This window comes from Arachis stenosperma, chromosome 6, assembly GCF_014773155.1.
Source record: "Arachis stenosperma cultivar V10309 chromosome 6, arast.V10309.gnm1.PFL2, whole genome shotgun sequence".
Taxonomy (NCBI): Eukaryota; Viridiplantae; Streptophyta; class Magnoliopsida; order Fabales; family Fabaceae; genus Arachis; species Arachis stenosperma.
This window is the reverse complement of record NC_080382.1, coordinates 100,763,858-100,782,768: the sequence shown is the minus strand read 5'-3', so window position 1 is coordinate 100,782,768 and position 18,911 is coordinate 100,763,858. Positions and strand designations below refer to the sequence as shown.

The 18,911-nt window shown below is 30.6% G+C and overlaps 2 protein-coding genes across 3 annotated transcripts; one reads left to right on the top strand and one right to left on the bottom strand.

The window, feature by feature from the left end:
- Positions 1–903, bottom strand: LOC130934332 (uncharacterized). The gene has a single exon (XM_057863912.1). It carries the CDS (start codon positions 901–903, stop codon positions 1–3), a length of 903 nt encoding a protein of 300 aa, XP_057719895.1.
- Positions 904–3,108: 2,205 nt separating this feature from the next.
- LOC130935262 (1-aminocyclopropane-1-carboxylate oxidase homolog 1-like) lies at positions 3,109–13,901 on the top strand. Of its 2 annotated transcripts, XM_057864941.1 has the most exons (4): positions 3,109–3,588; positions 3,661–3,746; positions 5,711–6,032; positions 13,430–13,901. In XM_057864941.1, exons 1-4 carry the CDS (start codon positions 3,184–3,186, stop codon positions 13,685–13,687), a joined length of 1,071 nt encoding a protein of 356 aa, XP_057720924.1. In that variant the 5' UTR covers positions 3,109–3,183; the 3' UTR covers positions 13,688–13,901. The 2 variants fall into 2 exon arrangements, with proteins under 2 accessions (XP_057720924.1, XP_057720923.1); XM_057864940.1 differs by having other exon boundaries at positions 3,110–3,746.
- The last annotated feature ends 5,010 nt before the right edge of the window (positions 13,902–18,911 follow it).

Sequence of the window (18,911 nt, the reverse complement as noted above, 5' to 3'; positions counted from 1 at the left end):
TCAGGGTTGTTCATACTGGGTTGAAGACGCCTTCTCCTTTCCCCTATATTGTTGTTTTGACGAAGTGTTTCCAGTGGAGGATGGTGCATGTTTCTGCATGTAGCCGGTAATGTACTTGTCAAGATGACCTTGTCGAGCTAGCCGCTCTAAAAGGTCTTTTGCGACTACACATTCGTTAGTGGTATGGCCATGCTTCTGGTGGAAAATACAGTATTTGGACTTATCTACGTTCTTGGTATCTTGATAGGTGTCGGCCTTCCTTGATGGTTTGATAAATTTTGAGTTCAGGATTTCTTTGATGATATCCTCTCGTTTTGTGTTGAACTGTGTGTAAGATTCAAACCGAGGAGTTAGTTTAAAACTTTTCTTACTGTTTTGCATCTTGTCCTCATCCCTGTAGTATGTTTTATCAGCTTTCCGAGCATGTCTAAGCTCTTCGATATCGATTTGTTCCTTGGCCTTTTTGCAAAAGTCGGCAAGAGTTTTTGGCTTGGCTACCGCGATGGTCTCTTCGAACTTCCCTGGTCGAAGTCCACTATTGATGGCATGCAGATGGACCTCAGGGTGGAGGTCTGGTATGCATATTGCGACCTTCGTGAAGCGGGTCATGTAGTCTTTCAGGCTCTCATTCTGTCCTTGCTTGATTGTATTCAGATAATCTGAATCATGAAGATAAATAGCAGATCTAGCAAAATGATCATCAAATTGCTTGGCATGTTCCTGAAATCGTGAGATAGAACTTGTAGGCAAAGTACAAAGCCAGTCAATTGCAGGACCGTCTAAATAATTTGGAAAGCAACGATATAAAACAAGATCAGATGCACCGTTAACGATAATTATTGATCGGAATTTTTCGTGGAACTTCTTTGGGTCTCCAAGCCCGTCGTAGGGGGTGAAGGTCATTGGTAAGGTGAATCTTTGTGGTAGTTCAAAGTTCATCACTTCTGGTGTGAGTGGTCCTACAGAATTGTCGGGCTCCTCATTTTTTTCTTCAGGTTGGGCTTCTTCATTTCATAGCTGAATCCGAATAGTTTCAGAAACAAGGGTCGGGTCAGATTGGTGTTCCTCGTCTTCCGGTTGTGGTTGACGACCATTGTTATTTTCGATCCGAGCCTTGTTCAACTCAACAATATGATAAGCCATTTTCTGATTTTCTTGCGCCATACGCTGGTTTGCTTGTTGTAGCTCGGTTACCATCCGAAGGAGCTCGGACAGGAAAGGAGGTTGTGCACGCATCAGCCATGGGTATGGGTGAAGGTAATGGGGCTGAGAAAAAGAGAGGGTTTTATATCCTTTCGGACCCCACGGTGGGCGCCAATTGTTCTTTCCTGTGTGTGCTGGGGAACAAGTCGGCTCTCTGTGATGGATGATTGCCGAGCTGTAGCTTGCGAGCAATTGAGGAGGGGAGGAGTGTACCTGCAAAGGCACTCCAATGCTTAAGTCAGTATATGTGTGTTTTAGTATATCCGAAGAGAATACTTTACCTTGCTTTTATATGGTGAAGTCCTTGTCAGTAACGGTTCGAGCAATTAGCTCGGTTTGGAGAAAATAGGTAACATATCCGATTATTGTACCGTTTGGTCGGACGTTAGGATTGTAGGTATCGTGTAGTCGAGTTATAGTTCGTTAAGCCGAGGTATAACATATGATACCGAATTATAACTCGTATGTGTAACTGTCATATCAACAACTATTGAGTAAAAAGTTTATTAGTTATTTGATGAAAAATATAATTAATAATTTTTTATTATTACTAATTTATTATTACAAAAGATAAAAAAAATAGTGCACACAAAAGTTAATTTATTATTTTGATTTTAAAAATATGATAGAATTAGAATGTATTTAATTCCCTTACCTAGATTAAATTAGCGTCTAAAGAAGTAAAGATTACTAAACATGTAATAACTTAGGTGTATTATAAAACTGGAATTCTTTAAATTAGTAAGTATAATCTATTTTAATAATAGTAAAAGTTCTAGCATCATTATAATAGAGATTAAATATAGATCATGTTGTATTTTAATCTATTTTGTGGAATTTTTTTATATTATAAATACATGCATAAAAATCTAATGAATAAATTTATCATTATTTTTGTCCAAAAACATGTAAAAAGATTATGATACAATATTATTATGTAATTAGTACATCTCTTTTTGTTAAATTTAAAATTATGTATATAGTGAGAATGATTTAATAATATTTTTTTTGAAAATATATCATATTAAAAATTAAATAGGGTTAATTTAACTTTAAAAGTTAATTTGATTATAATATCTGTTAATATTTTTTTAATAAATACTTGAAAAATTTAGTGAGTCACGCTAAAAAATAAATAGAAAATATTATGTCGGATGAAAAAAAGTATTATGATTGATCTGTTTATTAATTTTATTTAGGAACTAAAATGTCCATTTTTTAAATTTTTAAAAATTGGTTTGGATTATTATTTTTCTGAAAAATAAAATAGAAACTAATTTTCCTATCAGGATAAAATCTTAAAAATATTTTTATGTACTAATTTTTTTTAAAAACCAAAATATCCACTTTTAAAATTTTTAGAGAGTAATTTAAATAACTCCTCTATATATTATGTTAAGAATTCTTCCTCAGAAGGACTCCTTTCATTGATCCAAGAGAAGGGATTCTCTAAACCCTTTACTCCGACGGTACAATGATCCTCACGTGTCACAAGAGCTCCTCAAAGTGGCATTGGAGTTGCTCTAAATATTCGCTTCCTAATTGTTTATGCTGCTGAATCTTTTCTTAAGGTAGCAAAGTAATATTAATAATAAAAAATATTATTTGTATATCAAAATCAGTCATTAAAATCAACCACTAACGTATTAATGTAAATATATATGATTTAATTTATTTTTAATGTGTATTTATATTCTAACATATATTGGTGACTTGATGATTTTGATGGCTGATTTTGATATACATGCAGCATTACTAATTAATAATTACTTCAATTATAAACACTAAACTTTTATATTCTTATCTTCGTCCCTGCAACCAAACAAATTTTATATTTTTCTTTTGAGGACAACATTGTCTACGCAACTTTATTTGTAACCTTAAGGCGTTTTCAATCTTTTGAATATGGGAATATGCGATAATAAATACCAAAGTATCATTGACTTTGTTTCTCTCCCCTTCATTTAATTTGCTCATCTTATGTCCATGATCTTTAATATTGAATCCTCATCAAGCCTCTTAAACATGGAGGAAACAAGCACAATAGAAAAGTCGCATTCAGGTTATGATAGGATGAGTGAAGTGAAGGCATTTGATGATACAAAACATGGTGTCCAAGGCCTAATAGAAAATCGGGTTACAAAAGTTCCACCTATATTCCATTGCAATGAACCTGAGTCAAATAGTAGCAGTAAACCAAAATCAAAGTTCAGCATCCCCATAATAGATATCAATAGTGGTATTATTGGCGATGATGTTGTGGAGAAGGTTAAGGATGCTTGTGAGAATTGGGGGTTCTTTCAGATCATAAACCATGGCATCCCAGTTCATGTGTTGGATGACATGATTAATGGAACTCGCATGTTCCATGAGCAAGATCCTGAGGTTAGAAAACGCTACTACACACGGGATCTTTCCAAGAAGGTTCTTTATGTTTCCAATTTCAGTCTGTTTCAGGAACCTTATGTTAATTGGAGGGACTCACTTGGAATTTCCATGGCACCTAATCCTCCTAAAGATGAAGAATTACCTCAAGTTTGCAGGTTTGCGTGATGATGATAATAGTTTTGAGAAAATTTTACTCTCTTCCCCTCCGAGATATTAAAATGATACTTTTCTCCCCTCTATTTTATAAATGTACATTTTTCTTTCTTTTAATTTTTCAAAAACGTCCTCTTTAATCCATTTTAAATTTGGTGAAAACTCAGGTGAAGTCGACTTCACGTGAAGTTGATACCTCAGAGTCATTAGATAAAAATTTAATCAAATCAGTCAAATCATCTAATGGCTTTCAAGTATCAACTGCACGTGAAGTTGACTGCACCTGAGTTTCTACCTTTAAATTTTTTATGTTAACTAATGTTAACTTTATCTATTTTTTAAGAAAAAATAAATTATTTTTTGAAAAATACCCATTAACAAAAATTTTATTTTTTATCGTTAAATTTTGTTTATTAAAATACTATTTAATAAATTATTTTTTATTGATTAAATTGTATTTTTACTAAAATATTTTAAAAAAATTAATGATTAAATTATTTTTTTCTAAAATACCTACTTTTAATAATTTTTTAATTATTAAATTGTGATTTTACTAAAATTTTTGTTAACAGTTATTTTTATATTTATTATTAATTTTTTGATATTAATATATTATTTTAACATTAAATAAAAAAATCTTATCACTGTTAATATGTATAACAATTAATATATATTGATATTAAAAAATAATCTTACTAAAATTTTTTATTTAATGTTAAAATAATATATATATATATATATATATATATAAATTAATAGTAGAATATAAAAAAATTGTTAACAAAAATTTTGGTAAAATTATAATTTAATAATTAAAAATTATTGAAGGGTAGTTTAGAAAAAAATAATATAATTATTAAATTTTTTTTAAAAAGACAATTTAATCAATAAAAGAATAATTTATTAAAGGATATTTTGGTAAGTAAAATTTAATGATAAAAATTAAAATTTTTGCTAATGGGTATTTTTTAAAAAAATAATTTTTTTCTTAGAAAATGGATAAAATTAACATTAGTTAACACAAAAAGTTTAATATGGATTAAAAGGGAAGTTTTTTAAAATTTAGAAGGGAGGGAATGTGCATTTAGAAAATAAAAGAGAGAGAAATATCATTTTAGCATCTCGTAGAAGAGGAGAATGAAATTTTCTCTAGTTTTACTAATATAACCTAGTTTTAGTTACTCAAAAACTCGATTTGACTATTCAAATCTTTGGATATTATAATTTTAAATAAGCTAATTGGATATTATGATTTCATGTTTTATTTGTTTAATTATTCTTTCGGTTTTATGTAAGTATCTCAATTGTGACTGCTTTCATTTTAGTACTATGTTCTTGGTTAATTTCTATGAAATAATTAATATCAGCAATACAATTTTTGTATGGGAATACAGAAACTGTTAATTAAATGTTAATCCTTAGTCGTCATAATTGCATTAGGGATCTACCTGTTCTGCTCATTTATTGCTGAAGATCTTCATTAGATTTAGATACAGCACTATATTGTTAGCTAATATGATAGTGTGAAGTCATTGTGGCATGCCTACGGGTTGAATTCTTTTCTTGTGCTTAATTCGTACAATAGTTAATTATTGATTTATATAATAATACTGAATTGGTAAAGTAATAGGTAAATTTGTCCTTTTTCTGAAGGTCTCAAATTGGAAAATAAATTTTTATTGTAAGGCGAAAATAAAATATTATAATATTAATTTACTTTTGTATTACTATTAATATGGTGAAATCTAATGACGACTTCTTAATTTAATCAATATTTATATTTTTTTTAATGAACTGGCTTTGTCTATTGTAGAAAAAAAAAACCAATATATTTAAGTTGTTTTGTTTTAGTTCCATCATCATAAATTTACTCTTTTCTTTTTACTTTTCAAATTTTTCTAAAGGCAAAATACTACTTTGAAACTGTCCATCTTCCATGATGCTCAACATAGAGTTATAAATGCAGGGACATTGTGATTGAATACTCAAAGAAAGTAAAGTCACTTGCTTCTACTTTGTTAGAGTTAGTATCAGAAGCACTTGGACTTAACCGAAATCACCTTCAAGAAATGGGGTATGGTGATGGTTTCGTTGTTCTGTGTCACTATTACCCTGTATGCCCTCAGCCAGAGTTAACGATGGGAAATAGCAAGCACACTGACAATGACTTAATCACAATATTATTGCAAGACCAAATTGGTGGCCTCCAAATTCTACATCAAAATCAATGGATTGATGTGCCTCCCATCCATGGTGCACTTGTTGTCAACATTGGGGATCTTCTTCAGGTACGTTCATAATAATTTCATAGAACCAACATTTTCATGCAACTTTAACTTGGAGGGTTAGCCATTAATTATGATCACTACTAGACATATGCCAATTTTGGCTTAAGACCTATATATCCGATAGTAGCTAAATTCTGCTGGCTATAAGCATTGGCTGCTAAGTTTCAATCTAACCATGCCCAATTTTAATTGATGGCCTAGCCAAATGTTAAGGATCAATTTTTATTGGTCTCTATGTTGAAAACTGATATTTCAAATGGTAATTTAATTTGCAAATAAATGGAAAAATTAAAGTAGAAAAAAAAAAAAAAGAAAGAATAAAAAGAAGAAGGAGAACGAATTAAAGTACAAACAATGTCAAATTAATGTTTTGTTGTGGGCAAAGCCGCCTTGTCATAGGATGAGTTCTAACAGTGGGAGGTAAGGATGGCAATGGAGATTCATAAGCATGTGTATGGAAGGGTATAGATGAACAAGCAACTAATGGAACAGTAAATCAGTGGTAATTGCCTCAAAAACTTGATGGATATAGATTAAATTGTATAGAAAGTAAGTACGGAATCGGACTTGTAAAAGGAAATTACATCAAGTATAATAGAAAGAATTGTAACAATTGAAATTATTGAGGCAGAAGGAATTAAAGAGTGATGGTCATGCAGGGCCTCGGGCCCCAACTTTTTTTAATAGTAATAAGTTATCATGTATAATTTAATTTTTTTAAAAAAATTATTTAGTATTTAGTCTAGTATAAATAAAAGTCCAGTTTAATTTAAATATTAATAATTTTTAATATTTAAAAAGTAAGTAACAATATTAAAGAAATCTGAAAAAGATATTATTAACTAATATTTTTTAATTAAATAAAAATTTTTAAATCTCATAAAGTGAATTTTTTTTTCTTTTTGTGGCAGTCTTTTTTTATTCATTTAATATTAATTCTCTCTGTTTCAACTGCTACAATTAAGAGATCTTTTTTAACTATGAATATTGTGAAAAATAACTTAGAAACAAAATAAAAGATGAATTTTTTGCTAATTGTCTTTTAATTATATTGAAAAGAAAATTACTAAAAAAGTTGACACAAATTCTATTATTGCTAAATTTTATGATACGAAGAATCGACCACTTCGTTAGTAAAAAGTATACACATATTTTTTTATTTTAAAATATATTCTCTATCGGTATATTTTTGTAATACATCTTATATTATATTATTTTTTTACATAATTTTTAATATTATATGTATTATTGGCCCCCCATAATATCATTTCTGGATCCGTCCCTGATTACACAGTGTTTGGTTCAAAAGAATAGGGGAAAAAATATAGAGAAAGAAAATAGGTGAAAAATCAAAATTTTCATTGTTTGATTTACCAAAGAAAATGAAGAGGAAAAGAAAAAAGCAGAGTGGGATTTTTGGAAAACTTTTCTCTTCAACTATGAGATGAAAACTAATGAAGAAGGAGGAAATAATGATGCAATTACAGATTTATCCTCTACTTAATAAAAAAAATCAATATTCTCTATTTCACTTTTTTCTAAATCTGAAAATCCATATCTTGTGTTCTTCCCAGTTTTAGAGCGTCACCAAACTTCATCTTTTTCTTAAATATAATTAAAGAGATTAATGATATAACCTATGAATAATTTTTATTAATCTTTTATCAAATTATTTTCTTGTATATATTTAAAAAATAATGATACATTTTTTGTTTACCACATTTAAAAGACAATAGAAGAAGATAACTTCAAAAAAATGTTGTTATTAACAAAAATAATATATTAAATCTTAAAATACAATTTGAATGATTTTTTTTATTTAAAAAATAACTTGAATACATTAATAAATTATAATTTATATATAATATAGGTAAGTATATTAATGTAATTTTACTCTGATATAATTTTCTATTTTCTTGCTTTTTCTTTCATACAAACAAAAAAAATTCTTTTCCTATTTTCTTTCGATTCATTTTCTTTTCATCCAAACAATAAATAAAAAAATCAACTTCTTTTTATTTTCTTTTCTCTCATTTTCTTTTCTTTCATTTTTCATCTTACATCCAAACAAACCCTTAGAATTACAGAGAAAAGAAAAATAGAGAAAGAGAATTCTGGAGGAAGAGACAGTACCACAGCAAGCTCCCATACATGATCATGTAGTCGGCTAGTCGCCTACTAAGTGTGTTCCCTTTTGCTACATCTCAATCCCTAAATTTTTGGATCGTGCATAACGTGTTCACTCTCTCTAACTAACTTGGTCCCAATTTGATCATTTTGTCTTTCATTAGAGCTCCTCATAATAATAGCTCCACTTTATTCGTTACAGGATATAGGCGAAAATTTTGGAAGATATATATGGAATTGAAGCAAAATTCATTCCATGGGAATAGAGATGAGGATAAAGATTCTCTATAAAAAAAATTGAAGTTTAGGATCCTTGTCTCGAATAATTCTTGTTAATACCCAATGAAACTATATTTTCCTGCAAAGAACGAGAATGGGGTGAACATGAGAAGATAGAGTTGAAAATGAAAATGAGGAGAATTTTTAGAATGTAAGATAATGGGTGATGGATTGTTTTCTGTTCCCATTATGTTATATTATCATTCTAGTAGGAGAAGGGTTGTTCGCGGTGCGGTTTGGTTCGGTTTTAAGGGAAAAAGTCATCCGATCCAAACGTTTAATTTATGTGTAATGCGATTTAGATTGAATGAACTTCTTTTGAAAATCCGATCAGATCCGATCCGATTATAAGCAGTTTGGATCGGATTGGATCTGTGATTTTTTAAATAAAAAATAATAACTTTGTTTATAAAATTAATAACCTGTCCAACAATCCAATAAAATAATAAAACGTAAATTCAATAAAACATTATAAAACAACATGTTTAAATGTTCAACAATCTAATATATTCAACAAGTCTTGATAAAATAATAATTCTTCAGCATAAAAACAACTAAACGAGTTTCAACAACACAAAATTAAGTAACATAACAATGTCTTAATAAAAATATAACATAAAAAACTCCAAACTGAGAGGTGAAGCATTGATCACTAATCAGATTCATCACCAAAATCTTCTTAATCTATCTATTAGTTGAGGAATTGACTCAAGTTCTACAATAAAATATAATAAAATAAATATTAGTAACTTAAACATATTATTAAGTAATAAAGTTAATCAATATATGTAGATAAAATAAAACATAATAATAAAGAACATTACCTTTCTCAAGTTTTTCAAATTTTTCAAAAGACTTCTCAAGGTCAATTGGCAATGAATTGGTTCGAAATAAATTTTGTGCACAAATCAACACTTCAATAGTTTTTAGGGTAAGAAAGCTCCTATATCGATTAAGCATGCTACCTACAATGTTAAAGGCAGATTCAGATACAACCGTTGACACAGGCATACCTTGAATATTCCTCGCAATTTGACTTAGAACAGGATATTTGTAATTGTTAGCGCTCACATTCCACCAAGTTAAAATATCAAAACTACTTAGATTAATTAGTTTCTCCGAAGACTCTATGAGATATAAATCCACTTTATTTGTGTTGACACTCTCACTTGTTTATACATCATTTTCAAATCTGCTGCAAAGCAAACATCATCAAAGGCACTATCATTTATATCCACATCTTGGCTGTGTTGTGCAAATTGGTGTACTTGATCACTATTGAGAGCAACCCTATAGCTATTAAACAAGTCATTAAATACATTCTTTACCTTACCATATAAGAAATCAGCATCCCCTTTTTCGAATAACCTTTGAAAACTTCACTCAACAAACTTAATCTTGTATCTAGGGTCAAGTACCACACAACAAAAATCATCATATTCATGTTTCTCAAGTTACTCCAATATTTATCATACTTTGCGTTCATTTTTGTAGCCATACCCTTAAGTAATATGTCATTACTATCAACTCAAGTCTTCAAAGAACTAAGAATTGAATAAAAGTGATGAAAATATGAAAAAAAGATCACAAATGTAGAACCCGAGATATTTTTAGTTACATCAAAAAAATTTTTCAAAAATCTCACAAAGCATCTTGCATTATCCCAATCTTCATTCTTTGAAATGTCCCCTTACATCATTACAAACTCAGCATCCCTCTCACTTAATCTCTTAAAGGCCTTTTGAAATTTTAAACAACTATTAACCATTATGTAAGTGGAATTATACCTAGTGGGGTCATCTAATTTCAGACAAGAGCAGTCTTGGATCCTAATCTCTTTAATACAACTTTTAAACCTATCTATGCGACTAGGAGAAACAGCATTCCTAATTTTACTAATTGAAGAATGCATATCCTTTAAACCATCATTCACTACCAAGTTCAAGATATGAATACAACACCTAACAAGCAAAAGTTCACCTTTTAAAGGATGTGAATTTCAATCCTCTATTCTATCTCTCGAGTAACAAATGACAACATTATTTGAACTAGCATTATCAACTGTGATGCTAAAGATTCTACTTATTCCCTAGTTTAAAAGACATTTTTCTATCTTCCTACCAATTGTTTCACTTTTATGATTCTTGATGAGACAAAAGTGAAGAATTCTTTTTGCAACTTCCAATCTTGATCAATAAAATGTGCAGTGAGACAAAGATAGTTTAGATTTTGTACAGAAGTTCAACAATCAGTGATCAAACACACACTTTGATTGGAGTTTATAAAGACACTCTTCAACTTATGTTTTTCATTCATGAACAAGTTCCAACAATCCCTAGCAATTGAAATCCTATCCGAAATATGGAATTTTGGGTGCAAAACACTCATGAAATAACGAAACTGCTCTCCTTCGACAAATCTAAAAGGCAATTCATCTACGATTATCATTCTAGCAAGAGTTTGTCTACATAAATCAGGATCAAATGATACAACAGTCAAACAATTACCCATTCCACTTCTTCTTTTTTAAGTTGCTACATAACAAGTATTTTTTGTGTGAGATCAAGTAAATCTTTTGAAAATTTTCTACACTGACGCAACAAGTAACTTTTAAGATTGCTATTACCATTTTTATGTGAATCAGCTGCATAAGATGCTTCACACCACTTACATATAGACCAAGGTTTGAGACCACTTTCATCTTTTTTAAAATGCTCCCAAGTCCAAGATCTAGGTCAAACAGGTTTTTTAGTGTTACCTTTACCTAGGGGTATTCGGGGTGCAATTTTGTTCGGTTTTAAGGAAAAAAGTCATCCGATCCGAATGCTTAATTTATATGCGATGCGGATTGGATTGGATGAACTTCTTTTGTAAATCTAATCCAATCCGATTACATGGTTTGGATATGCGATCTTTTAAATAAAAAATAATAACTTAATTTATAAAGTTAATAATCTGTCTAACAATTCAAAATAATAGCAAAACATAAATTCCATAAAATACTATAAATCAACCTCTCCGTGTCCAACAATCTAACATATTCAATAACTCTTAATAAAATAATAATTTTTCTGCATAAAAATAACTAAACAAGTCTCAACAACAAAAACATTAAATAACATAACAAAGTATTAATAAAAATGTAACATAAAAAACTCCAAGCTGAGAGGTGAAGAATTGATCACTAATCAGATTCATCATCAGAGTCTTCTTCATCTATTAGTTGAGGAATTGACTCAAGTTCTATAATAAAATATAATAAAATATAATAAAATAAATATTAGTAACTTAAAAATATTATCAAGTAGTAAAGTTAATCAATATATGTAGATAAAATAAAACATAATAATAAAAAACATTACCTTTCTCAAGTTTTTCAAATTCTTCAAAAGACTCCTCAAGATCAATTGGCAATGAATTGGCTCGAAACCAATTTTGTGCACAAATCAAAGCTTTAACAGTTTATGGGGTAAGAGAGCTCCTATATTGATTAAGCACTCTACCTTCAGTGCTAAAGGTGGATCCAAAAGCAACCATTGACATAAGCATAGCTAGAATTTCTCTCGCAATTTGACTTAGAACATGATATTTGTAATTGTTAAAACTCACTTTCTACCAAACTAAAATATCAAAACTACTTGGATCATCTGGTTTCTCCAAGGACTCCATGAGATATAAATTCACTTTATTTGTGTTGACACCCTCACTTGCTTGTACATCATTTTCAAATGTTTCTACAAAGCGAACATCATCAAAGGCACTATTATCCATATCTACATCTTAGCTGTGTTGTGCAGACTGGTGTACTTGATCACTATTGAAAACAATCCTATAGCTATTAAACAAGTCATTGAATACTTCCTTCACCTTACCACATAAGAAATCAACATCCTCCTTCTCCAACAACTTTTGAAAACTCTACTCAACAAACTTAATCTTGTATATAGGATCAAGTCCCACAGCAACAAAAAAAAATCATATTCATGTTTCTCAGGTTACCCCAATATTTATCATACTTAGCCTTTATTTTTATAGCTATACCCTTAAGTAATATATCATTATTATCAGTCTAAGTTTTCAAAGAACTAAAAATTGAATAAAAGTGATGAAAATATGAAGAAGAAGTCACAAATATAGAATCTGAGACTCTTTTGATTACATAAAAAAATATTCAAAAACCTCACAATGCATCTTGCATTATCCCAATTTTCATTCTTTGGAATGTTCCCTTGCATCATTACAAACTTGGCATCCCTCTCACTTAATCTCTTAAAGACTTTTTGAAATTTTAAAACATTATCAAGCATTATGTAAGTGAAATTTTACCTAATGGGAACATCTAGTTGCATACAAGAGCAGTCTTGGATCCTAGTCTCTTTAATACAACTTTTAAACTTATCCATGCGACTAAGAGAAGCACGGAGGGCACGACAATTAATTAAATAATTTTAAATAATTATTTTTCGTTTTTTATGTTTAGTGTTTTTTAACATTTTTTGTTTTTGTGCCTATTTTAATAATCATTGTATTTTTTTAATATCTTAGGGACTTTTAATTAAGTAGAGTAATTTTGTTAAAATAATTTTCTAATTATGCAACTTTAATAATTTATTAATATTTATACTAAAATCTTGAAAGAAAAAAAATTGCCTACGTAAATAGTAGTTTTTAATTATTCATGGATAACTTATTATGGAATAAGCTAAAGACTTGAATAATGATGTGAATTTCATTCACTAATATAATCTCTTCTAAAGTTTAACTAGAACAACTGAAAGCTATAAAAGAAGGCAACAAGAATAATATATTGACATAGCAGAAATTGGTTTGCTATGATTACTCCAATGGGTTTTCGGCCTGTCCACAACTCGAGGAAAAATTAAAAACATAAAATACTTCTTGCTAGTTGCTAAATAAGCAGAAACAAGTAAAATATAATGACCCTATACTATTTTCAGTTTTATTTTATTTTATTTTATTTTATTGTGCAGCTTCTTTCTAATGACAAGTTCATTAGTGTTCAACACAGAGTCATAGCAAAGAACATAGGACCAAGAATATCAGTTGCAACCTTATTTAGGACAGATGATGAAGCAGGAAATAAGACATCAAAAGTGTTTAGTCCAATAAAAGAACTGTTATCTGAGGAAAATCCACCTATTTATAGAGACACAACTTTGGCAGAGTACACAGCACATTTTTATGCAAAGGGCATTGGAACTTCAACACTCTCACACTTCAAGTTGTGATTATTATGAACAACAAACAATTGAATCATCTTGTGTTCTACTGAACCAATCAAAACATAATTAAACTATATATGTTCTTTAAATTCAATGGATAAGGAGCGAATTGTCCGCTTCTATCTCCTATACCAATAGAAAGTGTGCTGTTGCGTAAATCAAACAGATACACAACATTGTTATTCTATAATAATCTTTAAAAATTATATAATCTCCTCTACGTAATTATATATTTTGAAACACTTGGGGAGAACCTAGCGCTAAGATTATATATGTCTTTTAGTTTGTTCGTACAACATTTTCAAGAGGAAAAAAAGGCAATCCCCAAATTAGCTTATAACATTTTCTGTATGTATTAGAACAATTTGTCTCTAAAAAAATTGACAAATTGATTTTAATATTTTAAAATATTAGATAAATTAATCCGATAAAATGAAAAATTATTACTTGCCATTTTTTTAAAAAGTTTATTTAAAAGAAAATAGTATAATTTATAAATTAAATTATCTAAAATTTTAAAAGATAACCGATTAATTTGTATATTTATTTTTTAGTAAATAGTTTATTTAATATTCTAAAATACTAAGGAATAATTTGTCAATTTTTTTAAACACTATCTTTTTTGATAAAAAAAATAGATAAAGACCAATTAAGGATTTCACCGGAAAAAACAATATAAAATTTTGTACCGGTAATATCCAACATTTTAATCACCCGAAAACCAAATAGTTAGCCTTTTGTAAATAAAAAAAATCTTTTATTTATCTAACAAAATACCGATACGAAATATATTGTTTTGTGCATTTAGTTGTCTACAATCAAGGAAATAAAAATGGAAGGTATATTTTACATTTGGTGCCTACGAAAATCAATATTCTAAAAATCGGATTGGATCGGCCGATTCGATTGGGTTAACTAGGAATTAATCTTTTTGGCTAGTCTGATTGACGTTCAAAACAGTCATACAAAAAATCAATTAAAAAATTAGTCGAACTGGTAAACTGATGGAATCGGCTCGATTTTTTAAACTTCCGATTCACTACTTCCTCTTAAAATGACACCGTTTATATCCCTCCCCCCCAAAAAAAACAAAACTTCAACCCAGAACACTCCCTCACCCTTCAATCTCTCATAAATGCCCAAGGTCCCAAAATGACCAACCCTAACCCTATTAGAGCAAATCAGCAAAGCAAAGTAGCCACCATCAACTCTCACCACTATCGAAGCCGGCAGTGTCAACCAGTGGTTGACATCCTCGTCTATTAGAGGTCTGCTCTTCTCCTCGCGTTGCCAGAAGGTCGGTTTGAAGCTGCCGTAGACGTCGTCATCTCTATCCTCGTCGTCAAGTCCGAGCCTGTCCTCGTCGTCGTTAGCTGCCCTGAACTCATCATCTCTATCCTCATCATCGAGCCTGAGGGTGCCGACGTTGCCGCCGAACGTCTCTGCTGCTCGACATTGCGAACATCTACTCAGCCATATTCTCCTCGCCATTGCGAATGTGTCTACTTGGCCGTCTTCTCTTCTCCATCACCTCTGTTCCACCACTTGGCTATCAGTTCCACGCAAACAACTCTACTGCTCGCCCATCTTCTCTTCTCCTGTAAGCACTCATCTACTACTTCTTTAGTTGCATTTTTTTATTTCTTGTTAATTTTTATGATTGTTGTTGTATATATTCTGACTTCTGAGTTAATTTTATGGATATTAGATTTTGAGTTAATTTTATGGATGTTGGATTCAAACTAGGATTCTCTTTTGTGCTGATTTTCCAGGTTTTTGTTATTTCAAGTTCGTTGATTGGATTCCCTAGCCCCTTCTAAATTTTGAATATTTTCATTGCTTAGCAAGTTGGTCTTGTTTGTTTGTTTAACCTTTCCAGTAATTTCTTGAAAATTGTAAGATTGATTTTTTTTCTATGTTGTTGGTTCTAATTCCTGATTTTTCTGATTTTGAGTTGATGGTGCTATGGTGTAGTGCTTCACTGCATTGTTTATACTATTGTTATTTTTTTATCTATATAATTTTTATGAAACTAGAATAATTGTTAGTAGTGGAACATTAACTCTTTGTCATTTACGTGTAATTTGATTTTCGTTAGTTATAAATGTTGATATTTGAAGTTGTTTGTGAATTTTTAATGGATAATTTACTAAGTGAAATTATAAAATTTTGAATTTTATCAGCTTAAAAATCATTGAATTTAAATATTTAAAAATGTATATTAAATTTTTAATTATTTATCTTTTATATAGTTAAACTAATTGAATTCCAATTGAACTTATGAACTATTAAACTATTGAATCAATTATTCTATTAGTTTATTGACCGGTTCGGTTCTCACAAACTTGATGAAAATAGACAAACGTATCATTCATTTCATGCTCCATGCTAGCAAAAATAGGAAGAAAGGTGTCTCCATTTTCGAGCTCCATGCTAGCTAAAACGACCGTAAAATTTTAAATCGATATTTGGATTTGATGCTTGTGAATATGGGGAAGAAAGTGATGTAACATTTTTTGGTTCAGTGCCTGTGAAAATGGAAGCAATAGCATTTAAAAAACTTGCCTACAAATACCATAGCATTATAAAAATTCATCACATCTAACTTTCACATTTCTCACCTTGCTCTCTTAAATTTCTCACAGAATGACTATTGAATATATAATTGTTTGTTTATTCGAATGTAAAATTTAGACCTAACAATGACAATGTATCCTTTGAACGTAATGATGTGACGACCCAATTTCGAACACATCATGATCATACTAAAAATCGAGTGTTACTAACTCGTTTCCTAAATAACTATTACTTAATATTATGTCTGTAACCGAATTAGCGCATAAAGCGATATACTTTTTTTTAAAATAAAAAAGTGCGTATCGCTGAATTGAGCCTATACCAACAACAATATGTATGTAAGCAAATGCATAACAACTAGAATAAACATAATAATATACATTATATACAGAAAAGTCATATAAAAGAAAAACCATTTAGTACACACACACACACACACACACATATATATGTATGTGTGTGTGTGTGTATGACACTCTAGGCCGCACTAGCCTAGCAGAGCTATACAATCTTTAATCTCTCGACGGATCTAATCAAAAGTGAGAGACTAAATATAAAAGTCTATGCTAAGCTGGAGATGCCGTCCAAAACGTACTACTCATCATAACTGTCTGTGGTTAATCTTCACTATCATAAGATGAGATTTATATCATCTCCATATCCTCCTCTGGGTCCTCATCATCATCGTCAGAAATCTCTATAATCTATGGAAACTCTCTTATATTTCTGTCACTACTAATATCCAAGCATGCAAGGTGGATCGAAAACATGGGTCTGCTCGTGTCCATCGAGAATGAAAGTCTGAGCACAAATATCTGATCTAATGTCTCCTCAGAAGATCTAGAATGCTCTCTGGTCTGTGCACCAGACGAAGGTGATGAAATCGGCTCTAAAGGAAGATCCCACCACTCATAAATAGGCTCAGGTATATGTTCAGGTATATGCTCAGGTACATGCTGCTCAATGGGGGCAAGCTGAGGAACGACATAGTCGTTGGGAGGTATAGGATGATACTGTGCAAGATCGTCAGGAAAGGGATGATGTGGGGCATCCGGATAAAGCCACGATAAAGAAAACTCATAGGAGGCGTCAGGATCAAAAAGAGGAGTGATGATCGGGTGCTGAAATGGATGATCACGTAACACATACATGCGTACTCGAGGCTCTGCGGCTACTATGCAGAAACTTTGATGTATCAGGTCTTCATATATATATGGGTGGTCATGTTCGAAAAAGATCACTCCCATCTCCATTTGAAGGGGAAGGTAAGGGGTAAGAACTAGGTAGTCCTTAGTAGGGTCTTCGTATATATATGCACAAATAATTATGATGCATGTCTATTCCTCGTGCAGGTAATGAGCTCATTTGTCGGTTACATACCTGCTTCCGATAATATCCAGTAATCACATCCAAATACGGCTTTCCAGTTGGCATACCCCCTGTACACACCCCGTGTCAATACAGGGTGCCTTTCTCTAGCCGACATATGCCTGACATACCTCTATAAACACCCCCTGTCATCACGGGCTACGGCCTTAGGCCGAAGGTTTCCTAAAAAGAAAATCTTGATGGTTGCACCACCATCTATCTAACTGCCCTTCTGCGATAGATTCTTACATAATTTTTTTCATTATTTAACATCAATTACTCTTTTTGGATACACATCTTTAGTTCACACCTCCATTTAAAACCTTGTCACTTCTTTATTCTCTTTGTTTTCTTTTTTCTTTCTTCAATCTTCTACTTTATAAATTTCAAAATCTCGAATCATGTTCGCACTATTCTCTCGCCTTTTCTTAAATGCCTTATGAAAAGAGAACTATAAAATTCTTAATATAACTATGTGTTTCTAATGATTTTAGAAAGTCTTAGTAAAAATAACTAATTAAAAATGTATACGAATTAAATTGATATAAGTAAAATAATATTAAAGGAGTATTAATATTATTCAATGTTTCTAAGTTGATATACCAAAACTAATTTTATTAAAGCTTTATTCTTGAACTTTTAGAAATTATACTTTAAATCTCAAACTTTTAAGTATTTTATTTTTAACCCAATATTTTAAGAAAACTACTAATTAAATCTCATGTATATTAAAATTCATAAAAGTAACTCTGGGTTTTCATAAAAAAATACCCACTCACTCTTGAAAGCTTACTTTTTACTCAAAATACCTCTAAACTTATTTATTTATAAAATCAACATCAAATTTTTATAAAAATTCAAGTTTATCCTCAAAAAAATAATAACGTTATATTGGTAACTGTTCATACCCTGGGTCGAGCTGTCCGACCCGGGATGTTCTACTGATAAGTTGACCGACCTTTTCAGGTCAGGACAATCCGACCTCTTCTCAAAGAGCTTGGTCAAATCACCAGGAAAGCCCGAAAAGGGCCCAAATGGAGGACTGCGCCCCAAAACTGTAACACCCTACCATACAGAGCCTTATGCTTAAGTCATAATTCAGAGATGGCAAGGTATTACGACCTCTAAAATAAAAATTTAGTACGTATAGTAGTATGAATGATTGATTATAACTAGGAGCCTTTGTAGAAAAAGGGGTAAACAAAAATCGCAACTCAAAAGCACAACACTCCGATCGATAACGTAACGAATAAGGATAACCAACGCGAGATTATATATATACAAA

Bases quoted from the DNA above. Each gene is read 5' to 3' on its own strand.
- LOC130934332 (XM_057863912.1), bottom strand. From the start codon at position 903: ATGACCTTCACCCCCTACGACGGGCTTGGAGACCCAAAGAAGTTCCAC.
- LOC130935262 (XM_057864940.1), top strand. From the start codon at position 3,184: ATGTCCATGATCTTTAATATTGAATCCTCATCAAGCCTCTTAAACATG. The intron at 3,747-5,710 runs GTTTGCGTGATG...TTATAAATGCAG, and splicing joins GAATTACCTCAAGTTTGCAG to GGACATTGTGATTGAATACT. The intron at 6,033-13,429 runs GTACGTTCATAA...TTTATTGTGCAG, and splicing joins ACATTGGGGATCTTCTTCAG to CTTCTTTCTAATGACAAGTT.